Source organism: Procambarus clarkii, chromosome 88, assembly GCF_040958095.1.
Source record: "Procambarus clarkii isolate CNS0578487 chromosome 88, FALCON_Pclarkii_2.0, whole genome shotgun sequence".
Lineage (NCBI taxonomy): Eukaryota > Metazoa > Arthropoda > Malacostraca > Decapoda > Cambaridae > Procambarus > Procambarus clarkii.
In genome coordinates, this window is record NC_091237.1 from 16511806 (window position 1) to 16527562 (window position 15757).

Below are 15757 nucleotides of genomic sequence, written 5' to 3' on the forward strand. Positions count from 1 at the left end.
AAGTGGATATGCAGCTGGTGCTTTTATAGCATTGCTGAGTAATATATAATAACACATATAATAATGAGGAAGCATGTTATTATGCCCTATTTTGTTATATATCATACAAATACGTTGTTCAATAGTAATACCTGTTACTTTCACCAATGTTCTCAAAAAATTTTTTAGGGGAATTTTTTTTCTTTGTTTATTACCTGATTTTGTTGTAACCTCTACATCCAGGAGAATGCATATTTTTCCATAATTATGGGAAGAAAGAATTAAATTGGTCAACAAATAAATCGGTCATAACTGGCAGAACCTGGGACTTTGAAATTTTTTTAATGATTTTTTCACAGACTTCAAACTCTATTTTCATTGTTTCTTTAGATTGTTTTGATGATTAAGGACCAGATTAGGGCTTTTTTAACTTATATAAAGTATACCCTAAATATATCCCCTAAATCATTATAATTATCCCTATATTTTGTTTTTTTGGGGGGCTATTTTTTCTTGACTTCATTTTAACACATATTGACCTACATCTTTCACATATTCGAGTACGAATGCCAAACAATTTTTATTAAAACATAGAAGTAAATTAATGAATTAGAACTACCTTATACATTGTCGATAACTTCAACTTCAATTATCTCTAAAACTAGAGTTTCAACATTGAGTCAGCTTCAAAAAATTCAGTTTCTGACCGATTCTCACCATTTTTACATATAGTGTGTGCCACTGTCTGTTCTACAATCCTATTAGGATGGATTTTTCATAAACACTAAACATTTTGAGTTATGATTTTGTTGTCTGAATTTAGTGCATATTTCAAATGCCATCTTGACAATTTTTGTTTACAGTAAACTAAACTGAAAATCTATATTCTAAATCTATTAAAATGAAGATCGTATACTATTCTGAGAGCATAATAACACTTAATGAACAATTGGCGATATTTAATATTTTTGCAGCTGATCTGAAAATCTGAAATTTTCAATAATAAATTTTATAATTATTTTGAATTTTCTTATTTTTCAAGCTACGTTGATGATCATTTAGACAAAGTTGGAGTGTTTGCCTAGTAGATTATGCACAAAAAATATAAAGACGTTAGAACAACTTAGAAAAATTTAACTTAGGGTACCATCGGGCCCTGGCGTGTATATACTGTACAGTATACACCGTGTGCAGTTTAAGGGTTAATAACAGTTGCAAAGGTTAGGAATTACTGACAAGTATTAAAGCTTATAAACATTATACTGAAAGTTACAATGTTTGCAAAAAAGAAAGGAAAAAGAAGGAAAGGATATAGAGATGGGAAGAGAAAGAGGGGAGGGAGGGATGGGGGAAGAAAGAAAAAGAATGTGTGCATGAGTGTGTAATTACCTAAGTGTAGTTACAGGATGAGAGTTATGCTCGTGGTGTCCCACTTCCCAGCACTCTGCACTCTGTCATATAACAGTACAACTAGATGAGTACACACACACACACACACACAAACACACCCAGGAAGCAGCCCGTAACAGCTAACTCCCAGATACCTATTTACTGCTAGGTAACAGGAGCATCAGGGTGAAAGAAACTCTGCCCATTTGTCTCTGCCGGCGCCAGGAATCGAACCCGGGCCACAGGATTACGAGTTCCGTGCGCTGTCCATTCAGCTACCAGACCTCTGTGTGTGTGTGTGTTTTTGTGTCTGAGTGAATGAGTGAAACACCCCCCCCCACTAACCTTGAAGAACGAAAGGTGTTTTTTTTTGTGAAAACAAAAATAAATTAATTTTCTCTTGTATATTCCACTTATTTTTTCATCAGAAAAGTGTGAACAGACACTTTATCAAATCACATAAATTTTCATGTAATAACCCATCTAGAGACTACTCTACATCTTATCGAAACTAGTTAAATCTGCAGCTAGAAGCATAATGCATCAATCTTCCAGCATCTCAGTAATAAAGTTTCTGAGATGCGATAAAAGAGCGCACGAAGCCCTCGTCTTACTCACCTTTACAATACACTGTACATGATTCCTTTCATTCTTCAAGGTAGATTTATCCATAGCAGTACCACAACTATGACCGAAGACACAAAGCACCCAGAACCTAAGGAACAAAATTCCAGTACAATGCTTAGAAACGTACGTGGTAAAAAAAAAAAAGTGTCATGTACTGAACGACGAAACTTTGCTTGACTGTTCCACCCTTTTAAACTTCTTAAAAATCTGCATTCATTACAACTGTAATTTCAGTGAATGAAACATTTATCATTATCCAATATTATCAAAACAGTTTCTGGCTAAATTACCGTCGCCTACTCCCCCTTTCTTGGCTACACGTTGTTTCATAAGCTAGTAAAACATCTAATGATTCGTGACATTGAGCACCAACTTTTCAATTGAATAAAGTCACTTTTCTGGGCAAGGATTTCTGTCACTTGGCCAGACCCACATGGGATACTGCATACACACCAAGCTTTCGTCAACCTGCTTCCTACATTGACACAGGAACTTTATAAATTGTCTTTGTAACTTCTGCTAACTATAGATTACATATCACCACACTGACCACCACCAGGTGGCAAATCTTGCATCATAATGAAGACTTGAAAAGAGCATACAACCCTTACTTGTAGCCTTGAGTTCACCCGCTACAACAAGTTCTGTAGAGGCAAATTTAGTCAAATCAAATGACTGTTCATTGACTGTCTCAGTGCAGAATATTGCCCTTGTGTTTTGATTCAAAACAAATGACCACCTCAGCTTCATTTTAAGTTTCTCTTTCCTTGTACTGACTGTCAAAGACAGACAACAGTCAGGGATACCTTCTCAGTGTTGTCTGGCTCTTTGTTCAATTGGGCCACTTTCCTTTCTTGTTATATACACCCAAATCACTACCCGTTAACTGTTTGAAATCCTGTACAGCATTTCCTTTAATGACCCATAAAATAATATTGTTTGGAATTAGTTTGCACCAAGCATTTATTTATTCACATATTGGGTTTTTGTAATCTCTTCTCAACTATTTTGACCGTTTCCTCAGTGTTCGGAGTATAGTGACTCTCTCAGCTCCCCTTATTGTTTGAGGGATCAAGCTTCTGATACAAGTTCCCGGTAGGCTGCAAGATGGTCACAAAAGCCTGGTGAACTGGATTTGGCCCTGAGGTACCAGTGCATAGCACTGAGTAGCCACTGAAGGACCCTAAATGGAGATCTGCTTTTCATTGTACTACATAAACAATTTTGATTTTCATGGTAATTTATACTATGAACCCTCAACTCTAAGCATCAATGATAAATGAGAACTCTAGAATGAGCGCTATTTTTTAATTCTCCAACAAAATAATGTAACTTCACAAATTTGTGAAGTTGCATTGAACTTAATGCATATATTGGCACAATTGTGACTAAAGTGTGAGCGATTGTTTCGGTGGGCGGCACAATTTGCATGTGCTACATGATCATGTAGCTGCATGATAATTGTGATAAACACATCTCCCCCATGCTGATTCACTTTGATTCCACTGCTGTTTCTCACTTCAACCCATCCATGATGAGTTGCTAATGCACGGAGAGCAAGTTTCTCTCTCTATATATATACAGTATATATAAACATCACTAAAAAAGCATTGGAAGTGAGTGGGGGTGTTGAGGTGGGGGTGTTGAGGTGGGGATGTTGGGGTGGGGGTGTTGGGGTGGGGGTGTTGGGGTGGGGGTGTTGGGGTGGGGGTGTTGGGGTGGGGGTGTTGGGGTGGGGGTGTTGGGGTGGGGGTGTTGGGGTGGGGGTGTTGGGGTGGGGGTGTTGGGGTGGGGGTGTCAGCATGTGGGTATCATGAGTTAGAGTGGGTACAAATGTGAAGATGGCAATGTTTGTTGGAGTGGCTCTCACATGACCTCAATGACCAACACATTCACACACAATTAGCCAGCCAGACAACTAGATAGCTAGCTAGATAATACACCAGCCAGCCAACCAACCATCTAGCTGAAGATGAGCAAGAGGTTATTAGTATGGGAAGGACTGATTAAAATGTTTTACCACCTGAATCCTTAAAACAATCTACTAGAATCATGCAAGAACAACACATACAAAATAATAGTAAACTTACCAATGTTGTCTATCAAAATCTATGAACAAAAACAATCCACTTACCACAATCATATTGAATAAGCCTGGGGTCTGGGAACTGGGTGACTGCTGCATTCATTATGTGATGAAGTGGGGCAATGGCAGGTGAAGCATGTGTTTTTAATAATGCTTTCATTCTTTCTTGTGCCCAGAGTTTGGATGGCGGCGGGTGGCTCATTCTCATACAAATAAGTGGTGCCACCACTGATGGTATACAAAACACATATCTGTCAGTGGTATCTTTCAAAAGCTTTAAATAGGTTTCTGGAGTCTGTACTAGGTTGTGCAGAGACTCTGTTTCAAACCAATATTGACGAGATTTCAGTTCAGTTGCATGAAGACAGTGAACCATTCCTTTGCCATTCCATTTCCCATAACTGTAGGTGGTCCCATGACCCGGATTAATTACAGAAACAGCTTCTATCAGGTCTGAACCATATATGGGACATGCCTGACACCGCCGTGTATTTAACCGAGATATAAGAGAAAGCTTGTCTTTCCTTCTCTTGCGTCTTCTTTCTTCAAGGTCATTCTGAAAATGAGTATAGATATGTATCACAATCACTTAAAAGATTAATGAGGTATATCATCTGCTGAAACATTGATACCAAATTAGCAAAGCATTTACATTTTGTCTTAACCAAAAAAATATACGAACTGAGATCTGCGAATTTTTTTGCCAAATTGAGGAACGGAACAAGAACGCAGTTATGAAGCTGGAGTAAAGAAGAGATAGACTGACTATGTACACAATTTACAAAAATAATTGGCTGATAGTTGAAACACAAGGGAGAATATTGATGGTTATGCTTTTAGTATCAGCTTGTTTATCGAGCACTTTAAAATCATCCTGCAAGTGGCAGTACAAAAATAATTACAGAGGATACAAAATGTCAGTCATATTCTCAGTGGATGTTGTTTACATTCACACAAGTTTAGATCTCTACATGGCTCATGCTGGTTTCATGACTTCCTTTGTCAATTTGGTTGATTCCTGTTTTTATTTCATAAGTGGTGATCATATCGCCAGAATAATCACAAAAACATGTGATTCAGTTATGTCCAAGTACAGATATCCACTTAGGAAAATTTTAAAAAAATTCTGAATATCTTTTTTACATTTTCCTAAGTGGATACTTACGTTCATGTACTGTATATGTATTTATGTATATGTTTGTACCTTCTGTTCATGTATATGTATTTATGTATATGTTTGTACCTTCTGTTCATGTATATGTTTGTACCTTTCTGTTCATGTATATGTTTGTACCTTTCTGTTCATGTATATGTATATGTTTGTACAGTCTGTCACCAAGAAAAGTGAGACTGAACAAATCCACAAAGGCCGTGACGAGGATTCGAACCTGCGTCCAAGAGCATCCCCGAGGCTGCCTTAATCGTAAGGCAGTAGTGAGACTGTCACCAGATTATGTTGCAGGCAGGTGAGCAGTAAGATAAAGGTAATAATACTCAAAGACCTAGACTACTGAAGTACAAAATATTATATAGTGGGTTGGGAGAGGAAAGAAAATGCCAAAAGAAATGTTCAGGTAATACTCAATATGCACCATTTGAGAAAGGTGATTGTGGTAGACCCAAATGTGGATCCTAAGAAGACAAAGATGTTGAAGTATCCCACAAGTTAGTCTATAAAAGATCCTGCACTATACTGTTACTAGGGCATACTATGAAAATGCTGAAAGGAAAACCTCCACCAACCACCAGGAACAGGCTAACGCTGAAACTGGAACCAAATGCGCAAGAGTGACTGACAACTGAGGACACATACCTCAACCATGAGCTCAAGATGAGAGGGGGGCACTGGACCACCCTAAGATGGAACTGGAGATGGAACTAAAGATTGACACCTCACACTGAATACTATAGTGTGTTTGCAACCTCCTCTAACATGGCTGTACAGTTATATATTTTAAAAGCAATAACTGGTGACCATTATGATCTCAATAATTTTCTGAAGGGGGAGTTCTAAGTGATTTAATATGTTCTTTGGCATCATAGCAAATAGTTTCTCTGTGGCGGGTTTGAAATGTTATTTATTACGGAAGGGTTGAGAGCTGCCCAAAGCCCAGATGGACTTGGTTGTGTGGAGTATCTACGGTGCCTCTCAGAAAGGAGCATTTTACTTCAGTGTCTTATTTCTCTGGGCAAGAACATTTGGCTAATTTCTGTGATAACAGTACTGTAACTTAAAAAGTATGAAGCTGAAAAGGATAAGTGTATTTACAATACTGTATTTAATATTTTCTACAATGGAAGTAGTAGAAAACACACAAGACATAACCAAATGTATCACACTACTTCAGAATATGCTGCAAGCACACTAACACTTATTACAAGAAGGAAAAATATGAAAACATTATTTTGTTCTAATATTTATGTATATTAAAAATGTTTACACATTTAATTTCCTTACCAAACAGAATAAGGTTCGTTTTCTCTCCTCTTCCTTTTTCTTTTCATCCTGTCGTTCCAGCTCCCTTTGGTCAATCCTTGTGATGGGCTTGGTAGGTGTGGTGCTTGGAGGAGGAGCCCGAGCAGCAGGAGACGATGGCCCTGTTCTCACTGGACTAGCCACAGGAGTAGTCTGTTTAAGGATTTTTATTATAATTAGATAGAGTTTTACCATGGCACATTAAGAGGGGTATCCCATGGCCATTATATCTTAGGATACAAAAAAAAAAAAAATGGTGTAATGAGTACAGATAGCAGGCTATAATAAATACAGAGAATACAATGATTATATGAATAGTGATATTTCAGCAATGTTGAATTGGGCTTATTGTACTACTCGAGTACCTATGGAGGAAGAGCTACCGAATAACTTTTGGGCCCAACAACCACTTACAGTGTAAGTTCACTGATCCAGATGCCATCCAGACAGATTCCTGCATCATTCAGAATAAAATCCATCTAAGAATGTAAATCATGTGCAGAACCTGGATTCAATTGATGCAGATGGAAAATTTAGTGAATGATTTCAGGGTGTCCAAATGTCTGAGACGGGCACATGTCTTGATTTGCAGCAGCTTTAAAGAGCAGTTGCAATGTATCTACATTGGCGGCCACATACATTACCCTCTCTGATCAAGCAGTTGCCCATCACACAAAGGAAAAGGGCCAAATCAAATATGGGAAAATAGACCACTGGTTCAACCTTGTTCCTATAAGATCCAAGTCACTTGGTTTTATAGGAAGTACAAGGAGCATTTTCAAAGACCTGGGTTTCAAGCTTATTGAGACAAGAGACCACAGAGCATCCAGTTTCCTTTTTTTTCAGCGCCTCAGTGCAGGAGGAGTTCAAAGAAATCTACAGCCTCTACAAACAAAAGGGATGGTAGAAGCAAATAATCTCCTTGTAGCTCTTATCTCTCAGTTTCAGAAGCAATTTTATTGCATGCCTTTGCACCTTTTTCAATTTGCTGATGTGCTTCTTGACATATGAACACCACTACAACAGCTGCATATTCCAATTTTAGTTTCACGAAGCAAATGAAGAGTCACAATAATGTGGATGAAAAATGTTGACCAAACCACACACTAGAAGTTGAAGAGATGACGTCATTTCGGTCCGTCCTTGACCATTATCAAGTCGATGGTGATAATGCCCAATCAACTTGATAATGGTCCAGAACGGACCAAAACATCGTCGTCTCTTAAACTTCTAGTGTGTGGTTAGGTCAACTTAGTTTCATAATGGTTGTGAACAATTTCTTTAATATTTTGCCATCCTTGTATTTAAGAGCAATTCTAAAGTTGGAAAGCTGGGCATAGATGTCTCACATAATTTCTCATTTCTCTTCAGGTGTTCTGCTCATTTGATTTCAATTATTTTTTCTAGTGTTTTGACTCCCACGCTTCTCAACGATACTGGTCTATAATTAGGAGGGTCTTCCCTGCTACCATTTTTTTTGTTTAGATTGGAAATTTGTTTGCCTTTTTTCCATGTCTGCCAAAAATCTCAACTGAAGTGGGGTGCTCAGCTCATATGCACATTCTCTCAGAACCCAAATTGAAACTGCATGTGGGGCCTACTGCCTTGTTTCTATCTAGTTCATTAAGCATTTTTACCACTTCATCTCGAGACACCTCTATGCTTTCACTGAAAGCTATATATTATGTTTAGCTCCCTGAAGACTTCATTTTGCACACACTATGGAATGGTTCATTCAGTATTTCGCACATTTCCCTTTTATTCTGTGTGAATCTGAACAAATTTTCAACCTCTGAATTTTATTGTTTACATGCCATTAGCTTTTAATGAATATATATAATAAGGCTGGTCCAGTTTTACCCTTATCTGAAATACCTTTCCCAAATTTAATTTCTGCCTGTATTCTCTCTGTTGTGTAGTTGCTCCTGGCTTGTTTGTATTGCTGGTCAGGGTAGGTAGCTAGATTAGTAGTTAGCAAGAGGAAAGGTGTGGAAGGGTTTAGAATTTTTTAAATGACATCTATTTATTACTCTTGTATAAACTGAGTTCTCTCCATTGTTTCCCTTGCCTATATAATAACCCTATAGAGAGTCTTGAAAACTCCCTGTAGTGCTAGTGACAGTATGCGGTCCTGCTTGACTGCAAGATTATGTCCAATGACACCAATGACAATGACACCCCAGGCACCCCTTTTCACACCACTGCTTTCCCTCCATTCTTCAACTAGTAAAGAGCAGGGGTGCCATAGGCACAATCAGAGAACACTGTATAAACATCAGAGGTCTGCGATTGTTCAACGTCCTACCAGCAACTATCAGAAATATTGCCGGAACAACCGTGGACATCTTCAAGAGAAAACTAGACGGGTTTCTCCAAGGAGTGCCGGACCAACCAGGCTGTGGTGGGTATGTGGGCCTGCAGGCCACTCCAAGCAACAGCCTAGTGGACCAAACTCTAACAAGTCAAGCCTGGCCTTGGGCCAGGCATGAGGAGTAGAAAAACTCCCAGAACCCCATCAATCAAGTATCAACCAGACACGTAAATAATGTTGTATGGAGAATATGAATGTGATAGCTCTCACACATGCACAACTGCGTGTGTTGTAGTCAGGTTGGTCAGACACCAGTCACTCAACCATTTCACTCTTCCTTTCCTGTCCCAGATTGGTCAATCACTAGTCACATTATTACTTCACTCTGACCAACATGGGAGGGAAAAGGAAGAGGAAAGTTGTTGAGTGACTGATGACTGATCAACATGAGAGGGAGAACAAAGTCACCAGTCACTCAAATATTCTACCACTAATTTGGTCAGTCACCAATCGTATTATCACACCCCACTTCATAAGACCTTGTGAATATATAAAGTAAAAGCACAGCAAGTAAGCACGTTTGTACCAAAACTAACTTGTAGAGGGGCGGCAGGTGATGATACACGGATAGCAGCTGTAGTTTGGTTGTTACCGGTTGCCAAAATCTGAAAATAATTGAGACCCTATAGACAAAATATATGCATTGGATTGCTAAGCTCATGAGCATATTCTCTCAGTACTCAAAGAGAAAAACTCCACCTGGTTTGTTTCTGCCCTAATAATTAGATATTTCTGAAACTTGTTTCTAAATATTGCCCAAAACGCTATGCGTACTAGTGCCTTAAGGTATTGTATGTACTACCTCTATCTTTAAATCAAACAATGTTTGTACTGTAACTCTGCAACTATGTATGTACTTTTCCTAAATAAATTATTATTATTATTATTATTATCATACAGTATATGCTCCCATGTATGTAAGTGTTTGGCGATCTAAAATTTTTGCGTTGCATGAATACACTTTAATTTAAAATTGATACCTCTTCTTAATCTCTGAATTTTGTCTTTTACATGAAATTTATATAAGTTTCATTCTGATCACTTTTTCAGTTATTTTCGTCTTCTTGTTTATTCCTGATAATTTTTGGACAAGTTAACTGGTTGTTGTCAGCATGTTATTACTTCTGCTGAGGCAGAAAATTTAATTCAATATTTCCTTGACATATTCCTCAGGACTCTCAGTGATCCAGACCAAGTGTGGAACAAGATAGGTATTAAGTCTGCTCCTTCTACCCTTGAAGTCACTCAACACTTCTAATCATCATCTGCATGTAATGTATGTTTGCACATACCTACATGTGAGCATAAAATAAAAGGAAGTTTTCAATATACTGTATACCAATATGATATCAAATGTTTATTGACTTGCTACATTAAAAGAAATCAACATAAAATGTAGACTACCTCAATCATTCAGTTCCATGACACGTTGCTAACTGTATAACCAGGAACAATTTGCAATTAACGCAACTACAGTATTGTATCTACAAATGTATGAAAGCCCAAAACAGCAAGTCGACTAACCTGTGTTTGTGGTCTGAAATTACTCGTAGGGAGAGGAAGGCGGAGCACTGGTCTTCCCCCAGCCCCAGTAGTGATCATAGAGCCTTGCAAACCTTTCAAGCCTTGTAACCGCTGAAGAAGAGCCGCTGCAGCAGTGCCACTCACCCCTGAGACATTGTGGAACATTAATGTTTGTATTTATGTCATTCATATTCTATTGGCAACTGATTTCTTATAAATTCCATGGTGTAATTTGGTAAAAAAGTGAAAACAGTCAAGAAGACCTTCATGCTCCTTCAATGTGTCATCATTTACTACTGTACTTATGAACAAATATATTTTCATGAATGTTGAACAAGGTGAGGAGAAAACTCAGAATCATTACTATTAATGATTGAATAGTTTTTAAAATATTTTTACTATTCTTTTGCATTTATTACTGTAGCAAATATTTATAAATATTATTAAAAGAAATACAATTTTTATCTTAGAAATTGAGGTACTGCACTTAGAACTAATAAAAATGCTAAACTACTGCTAAAGGAAAAGTGTCATTAAAAAATCAAGCATTGAATGCGACGAAACACCCTTTTCTGGTGTGGCTCTCGGTAGGTCTTTGATCAAGTGTGAGGGGTCCAGCCCAGCCTTAGAGATGCACCAGGTCTCTGAGACCCACCCTCGTTTACTGCAAGTCATGACCAGAATCTGGCATTCTCTAAGAAGCACGGTGATCAGAGATACACCCAAAATTAAGAAAAACCTACCACAAAAGCATAAATTCAACAAAGCAAGCAACCACAGAAAAAAGAGTATCACTTACAGGTAGTCATTCTTTATTATTACTCTTTCCCATTTCAGACTGTTTTATGTCACCCTGTATTTTGTGCATCACAGCTTTTTAAATTGCTCGGACTGAGTCAGGGTGGAACAAATATTGTGCCATATGATACTAAATTTGATGAAATAACATTAGTGTACCTAGGGAAGTCAATCAGAGACATGTGCAGCTCAAGGCAAACAGTTTCTCAAAGTCCTCTCAACAAGTGAGGTTTGTATACACACTCATGAAGCAAATACTAAAAATTAGAACCACACGCAAGTAAATGATCCCCTCAGTATAAAGTATAAAAGATGGCCAATCAGTTGTCTGGAGAAAATCTTGTAGCAAAGAGGGCTTAACCAACTCAGTGGTAACAGCCATGGGCTCACTAGGTGACTGGCTGAAGGGAGATTCACTGGCTGAGCCAGTAGCCCCCAGGAGGATGAACAATCTAACTACTGGAAAGATCATTTTCTCATTTGTTTACATTTGTCTTGCTGCTGTCTGGATTGCTGTGCTTTGCTCTACCTTTCTGGTGGTTGTTTCTTGGTGAGGGTGATCACAAATCTTCTGCTCTCTCTGCCTCTGTGAGGGTGACAGGTTTTGGTGTCTGGTCTCTGACAGGCTTTTATTGACTTGCAAGGGCCTAATGTGACTTGATAGGTGGGGGAGCTAACAAGAGTGGCTAGCTAGAGGAGCCACCTACTAAGTGGCTCAGTACAATTCCACATTCTATAACAGTGTACTTATTCACAGTAAACTCTATCCACCACTATGTGGATTTGCATGAAAGCTGGGTTTCGTGCAAATCCATATTTGGATCAGAACAACACTGACCCAGGTTTTAGAGGTGCGCCTATATCCTAGTCTATATGACAGGTTAAACAGATTTACCAACTCAATAGTGCAGCAATAACTTTAGTGCAACAGCAATGAAACAATTAAAAAGTTCCTTATTCTGCAATTGTCTTACCTTGAGATAATGTGGGATTTGCTGGCTTCTGTACTGGAGCTGTGGTGAGTAGAAGCTGACCTGATGCTGTTTGAAGCAGCTGTAATCCACCCATGGCAGAGGCTCCTGTAGTAGGTGCTCCTCCAATGGATGCTGTAGCACCAGGCACATCCTAATGTAGTTCGCTGTGGTATCACCAGACGTGGTCCCTGAGGAGTCTGCTGCACAACCATTCCTCCACTAGCTCCAGTTACTGGTACTTGTATGGCTGAAATAACATGCCTACATTCAACATATAACGATCCCCAATCCTCCTCTTAATCATTTGCAATTTTTTTACAAATTAGTACATAGAAAGGAAAAGAATGTACTTACCCACATACCCACACAAAATATGCTCTAAAAAGGAAAATACCATATAGGAATACATAAATTAAAGAGAACTTTATACATTCAAGTTAGTGTGTAATAGCATTCTTTTGCTCAGTAACTAATTAGCAATACATAAATTTTGACACATTTTCACCTTTTTACATAAAAATCAGGTAAGGCAACCACCCAATTGAAAAAGCTACTGTACAATAATATTTCTAACTCTGAACCTGATTTCTCATAGGCACACTGCTATAAGGGAGATGCATTCCAGGGCCACCAAAAATCAACATATAGTAAGCATGTAACAAATTTTGAAGGAATATAACAAAAAACATTTTTTTAACTATGGTGGCAGAGAATTAGTCTTGCATTGATTGATGTTAAGCTTTTTTGAGCAATATTATGAAGAGTTGATAATATTTTGAACTGTTTGAGCAAATATTATGAGGAGTTGTAATTGCTAAAGAAAGAGGCAGCAGCAGGTGATGATGCATGGGTGGATCATCATTCAGTATCACTGGATGCTGTATACTTCTAAAATTTGAACCTTGTTCTTGACAATACAGTTGTGCCTAAAGAGGCATTCTGAGCAAAATTAAGATGCTACCATTCATGTCCTTCTGTATCCAACAATCAATGTGTTTTACCAACAGCTTTTGTTCTATTTGCATATCTTTTCAGGTATTATAACTATTTCTTTAAACACCCTGTTTAGTACATGCAATGTACTAAACTTAACTCCCTGTAATGGTTCCAGTAAGTATGCTGAGAATTAACTATTTCTTTTCTTCCTTTGTGTGTTTGCTGTGTTCTCTTTCTATGGAAGCCATCATTTTGGTCTTCCACAGATGTTTTGAGCAGATATTGAGCACTTCTGTGGTCAATTGTCCCATTTTTAGTGGAGTAGTTTTGGTGTTCAGCACAGTTTCCCAAGAGATGCTTGCTAGTACCTTGTTTATACTGTCATACTGTTGAAATGAAATTTACAGAATAGCACTTCGCATTTGTCATTTCTTTTGGGCATATATTTTGCATTACCTCTCAAACTGTGCACCTAGTTTTGGGATCCTTTCCTGGTGTGCATAACAAATACAAAAAATTATTTCTCCTTATTATATTGTAAAACATATATTTCAAAAGTTGGAGAAAAATTAATGATTTTAGTTTGGTTGTAGTGAGATTAAAAAATGTTGAAAACATTGAATTCCAAGAATTAATTTTCAGGTAAACTATTGGGCTATAAAAGTTTCTGAAATTTTACATGGCATCAATGGTTCTGAACACTGGCATTAGTAAATGTATGGCGATGGCAGTTTTTTTTAATAATACCCAACAAGGTAACCAAGGCTTTCAAAGGTGTCTCCTTGCATGTGCATGCAAAACAAAAATTGATTTTATACAATTATACATTTGCATGGGAAAAATTACGTTCTGAGTTTTTGCACCCCTAGATCTCTATTTCAGAGTTCTCTAATGCCTTTCCACATAATTTTGTATGTTATGTGCATGTGTGTGGTCTATTTTCTCTTATTCCACATTCTATAACAGTGTATTTATTCATATTAAACTTCATCAGCAAGTTTAACTGCACTGGCTTATTTTGTCCAGGTCATCTTGAAGAGGGCATAGGAATTGTCTAAGTCTCTTATCTTTAGCTTAGCATCAACAGCAAACATGTTCACATAATTCTGAATTCCTTATGGTAGTTAATTTATATACATGAAGAACATTACTGGTGCTATAACTGAACCTTGTGGTGCTTCACTAGTAACACTTCTCCAGTTTGATACATTGTCTCTGATTACTTTCCTCATTTTTTTTTTGTCAGGAAATTTTTAATCTGTGTTAGAAGTCTTCCAGTCACCCCATCGATTATGGTTCAGCTTACAGAAGAACTTCTTGTGTAAGGCTCTGTCAAAAGCCTCTTTTAGGGGCAGATAAACAGTCAGCCCATTATGTTAGAGGGTTTATTTGAGACGATTATCTTGATATGATTTCGTGGCTTAGTGTCCTCACAGCCTGGTCCTCGACCATGCCTCCACCCCCCAGGAAGCAGCCCGTGATAGCCTGACTAACTCCCGGGTACCTATTTAATGCTAGGTAACAGGCGCATCAGGGTGAAAGAAACTCTGCCCATTGTTTCTTGCCGGCGCCCAGGATCGAACCCAGGATCACGCGTCCAGTGTTCTGTCCGCTCAGCCACTGGCTCCCAGTGCTGTTTCACTGTAGTTTACACAATATGTGGAATAACTTGGTCATTAACAAAAACAGTGAACCAAGTACTGTATAGAGGCCTACAATGTAGTATGTTCAAATATATTGTACATAAATTTGTTTGTGACACAGCTCTAAGGAAGAGTCTTATAACCCACAACTTTACTGCTATTCTGTCTTGTAATATCTCCCAGAAATAGATTCAAATACCATTGGGAACACTAAATTGTTATATGATGATAATCATATGGCTTGTGCCTTGTGTTAAAAGATAACCTCATTGATAGCAATTAAAAACAACAGCAGAATTTGTTCATGGGTCTAGGTCAACTCCATTACAGCCATATAGATGTATTATACCCATAGTTACATTTGTATAAAAACCATGTAATAACTAAAATCATCATAATAAATAAATTTCCCTGGGGATCAACATTATGATGATAACCACACATTAATAGTTAAACATTATGCATATTATGGGTTTCACACATGTCTGTTGTATGCTATACCTGCTTCTGTGGCATGTATCTTGATGCTTTACATGTATAGTTATGGAATTGAACACAACCCAGTAATATTAAACAATAAATTTACCTTTCAGATATATTTTATCAAATATCTACCAGACTTAAAAATAATCCACCAGCAGCACATTATTAAAAATACAATATTCCCAAACATACTGTACCTTTAATTGTTCCTCCTTGCTGAACCAGCTGGAACCGCATTCCTCCACCCTGCAAGTTGGTAGTGGTGGTGGTAGTGGTGCTGGTAGAAGCTAAGGTTGGTGTTTGTGGCACGGGAGCACGAAGAGCTCCAACTGGAGTAGGTACTCTTGGAGTGCTTGCTGGCGATACGCCAGTCTTAGGCACACTTTGACTAGATGGCCGTACATGAAGTTTGATCTTTCCAGCTGGACACCTATGTATATATACAAATTATTTATTAACCATCTGCCTGCA

The 15757-nt window shown here is 37.9% G+C and overlaps 1 protein-coding gene across 1 annotated transcript in view; it reads right to left on the reverse strand.

Moving 5' to 3' along the window:
- LOC123745843 (domino helicase) overlaps positions 1-15757 on the reverse strand; it is a 96194-nt gene that overhangs the window by 32599 nt on the left and 47838 nt on the right. Inside the window, 7 exon segments of the mRNA XM_045726909.2 lie at positions 4130-4637; positions 6540-6710; positions 9465-9533; positions 10453-10598; positions 12225-12372; positions 12374-12471; positions 15484-15716. Coding sequence (XP_045582865.2) covers positions 4130-4637; positions 6540-6710; positions 9465-9533; positions 10453-10598; positions 12225-12372; positions 12374-12471; positions 15484-15716 — 1373 coding nt within the window.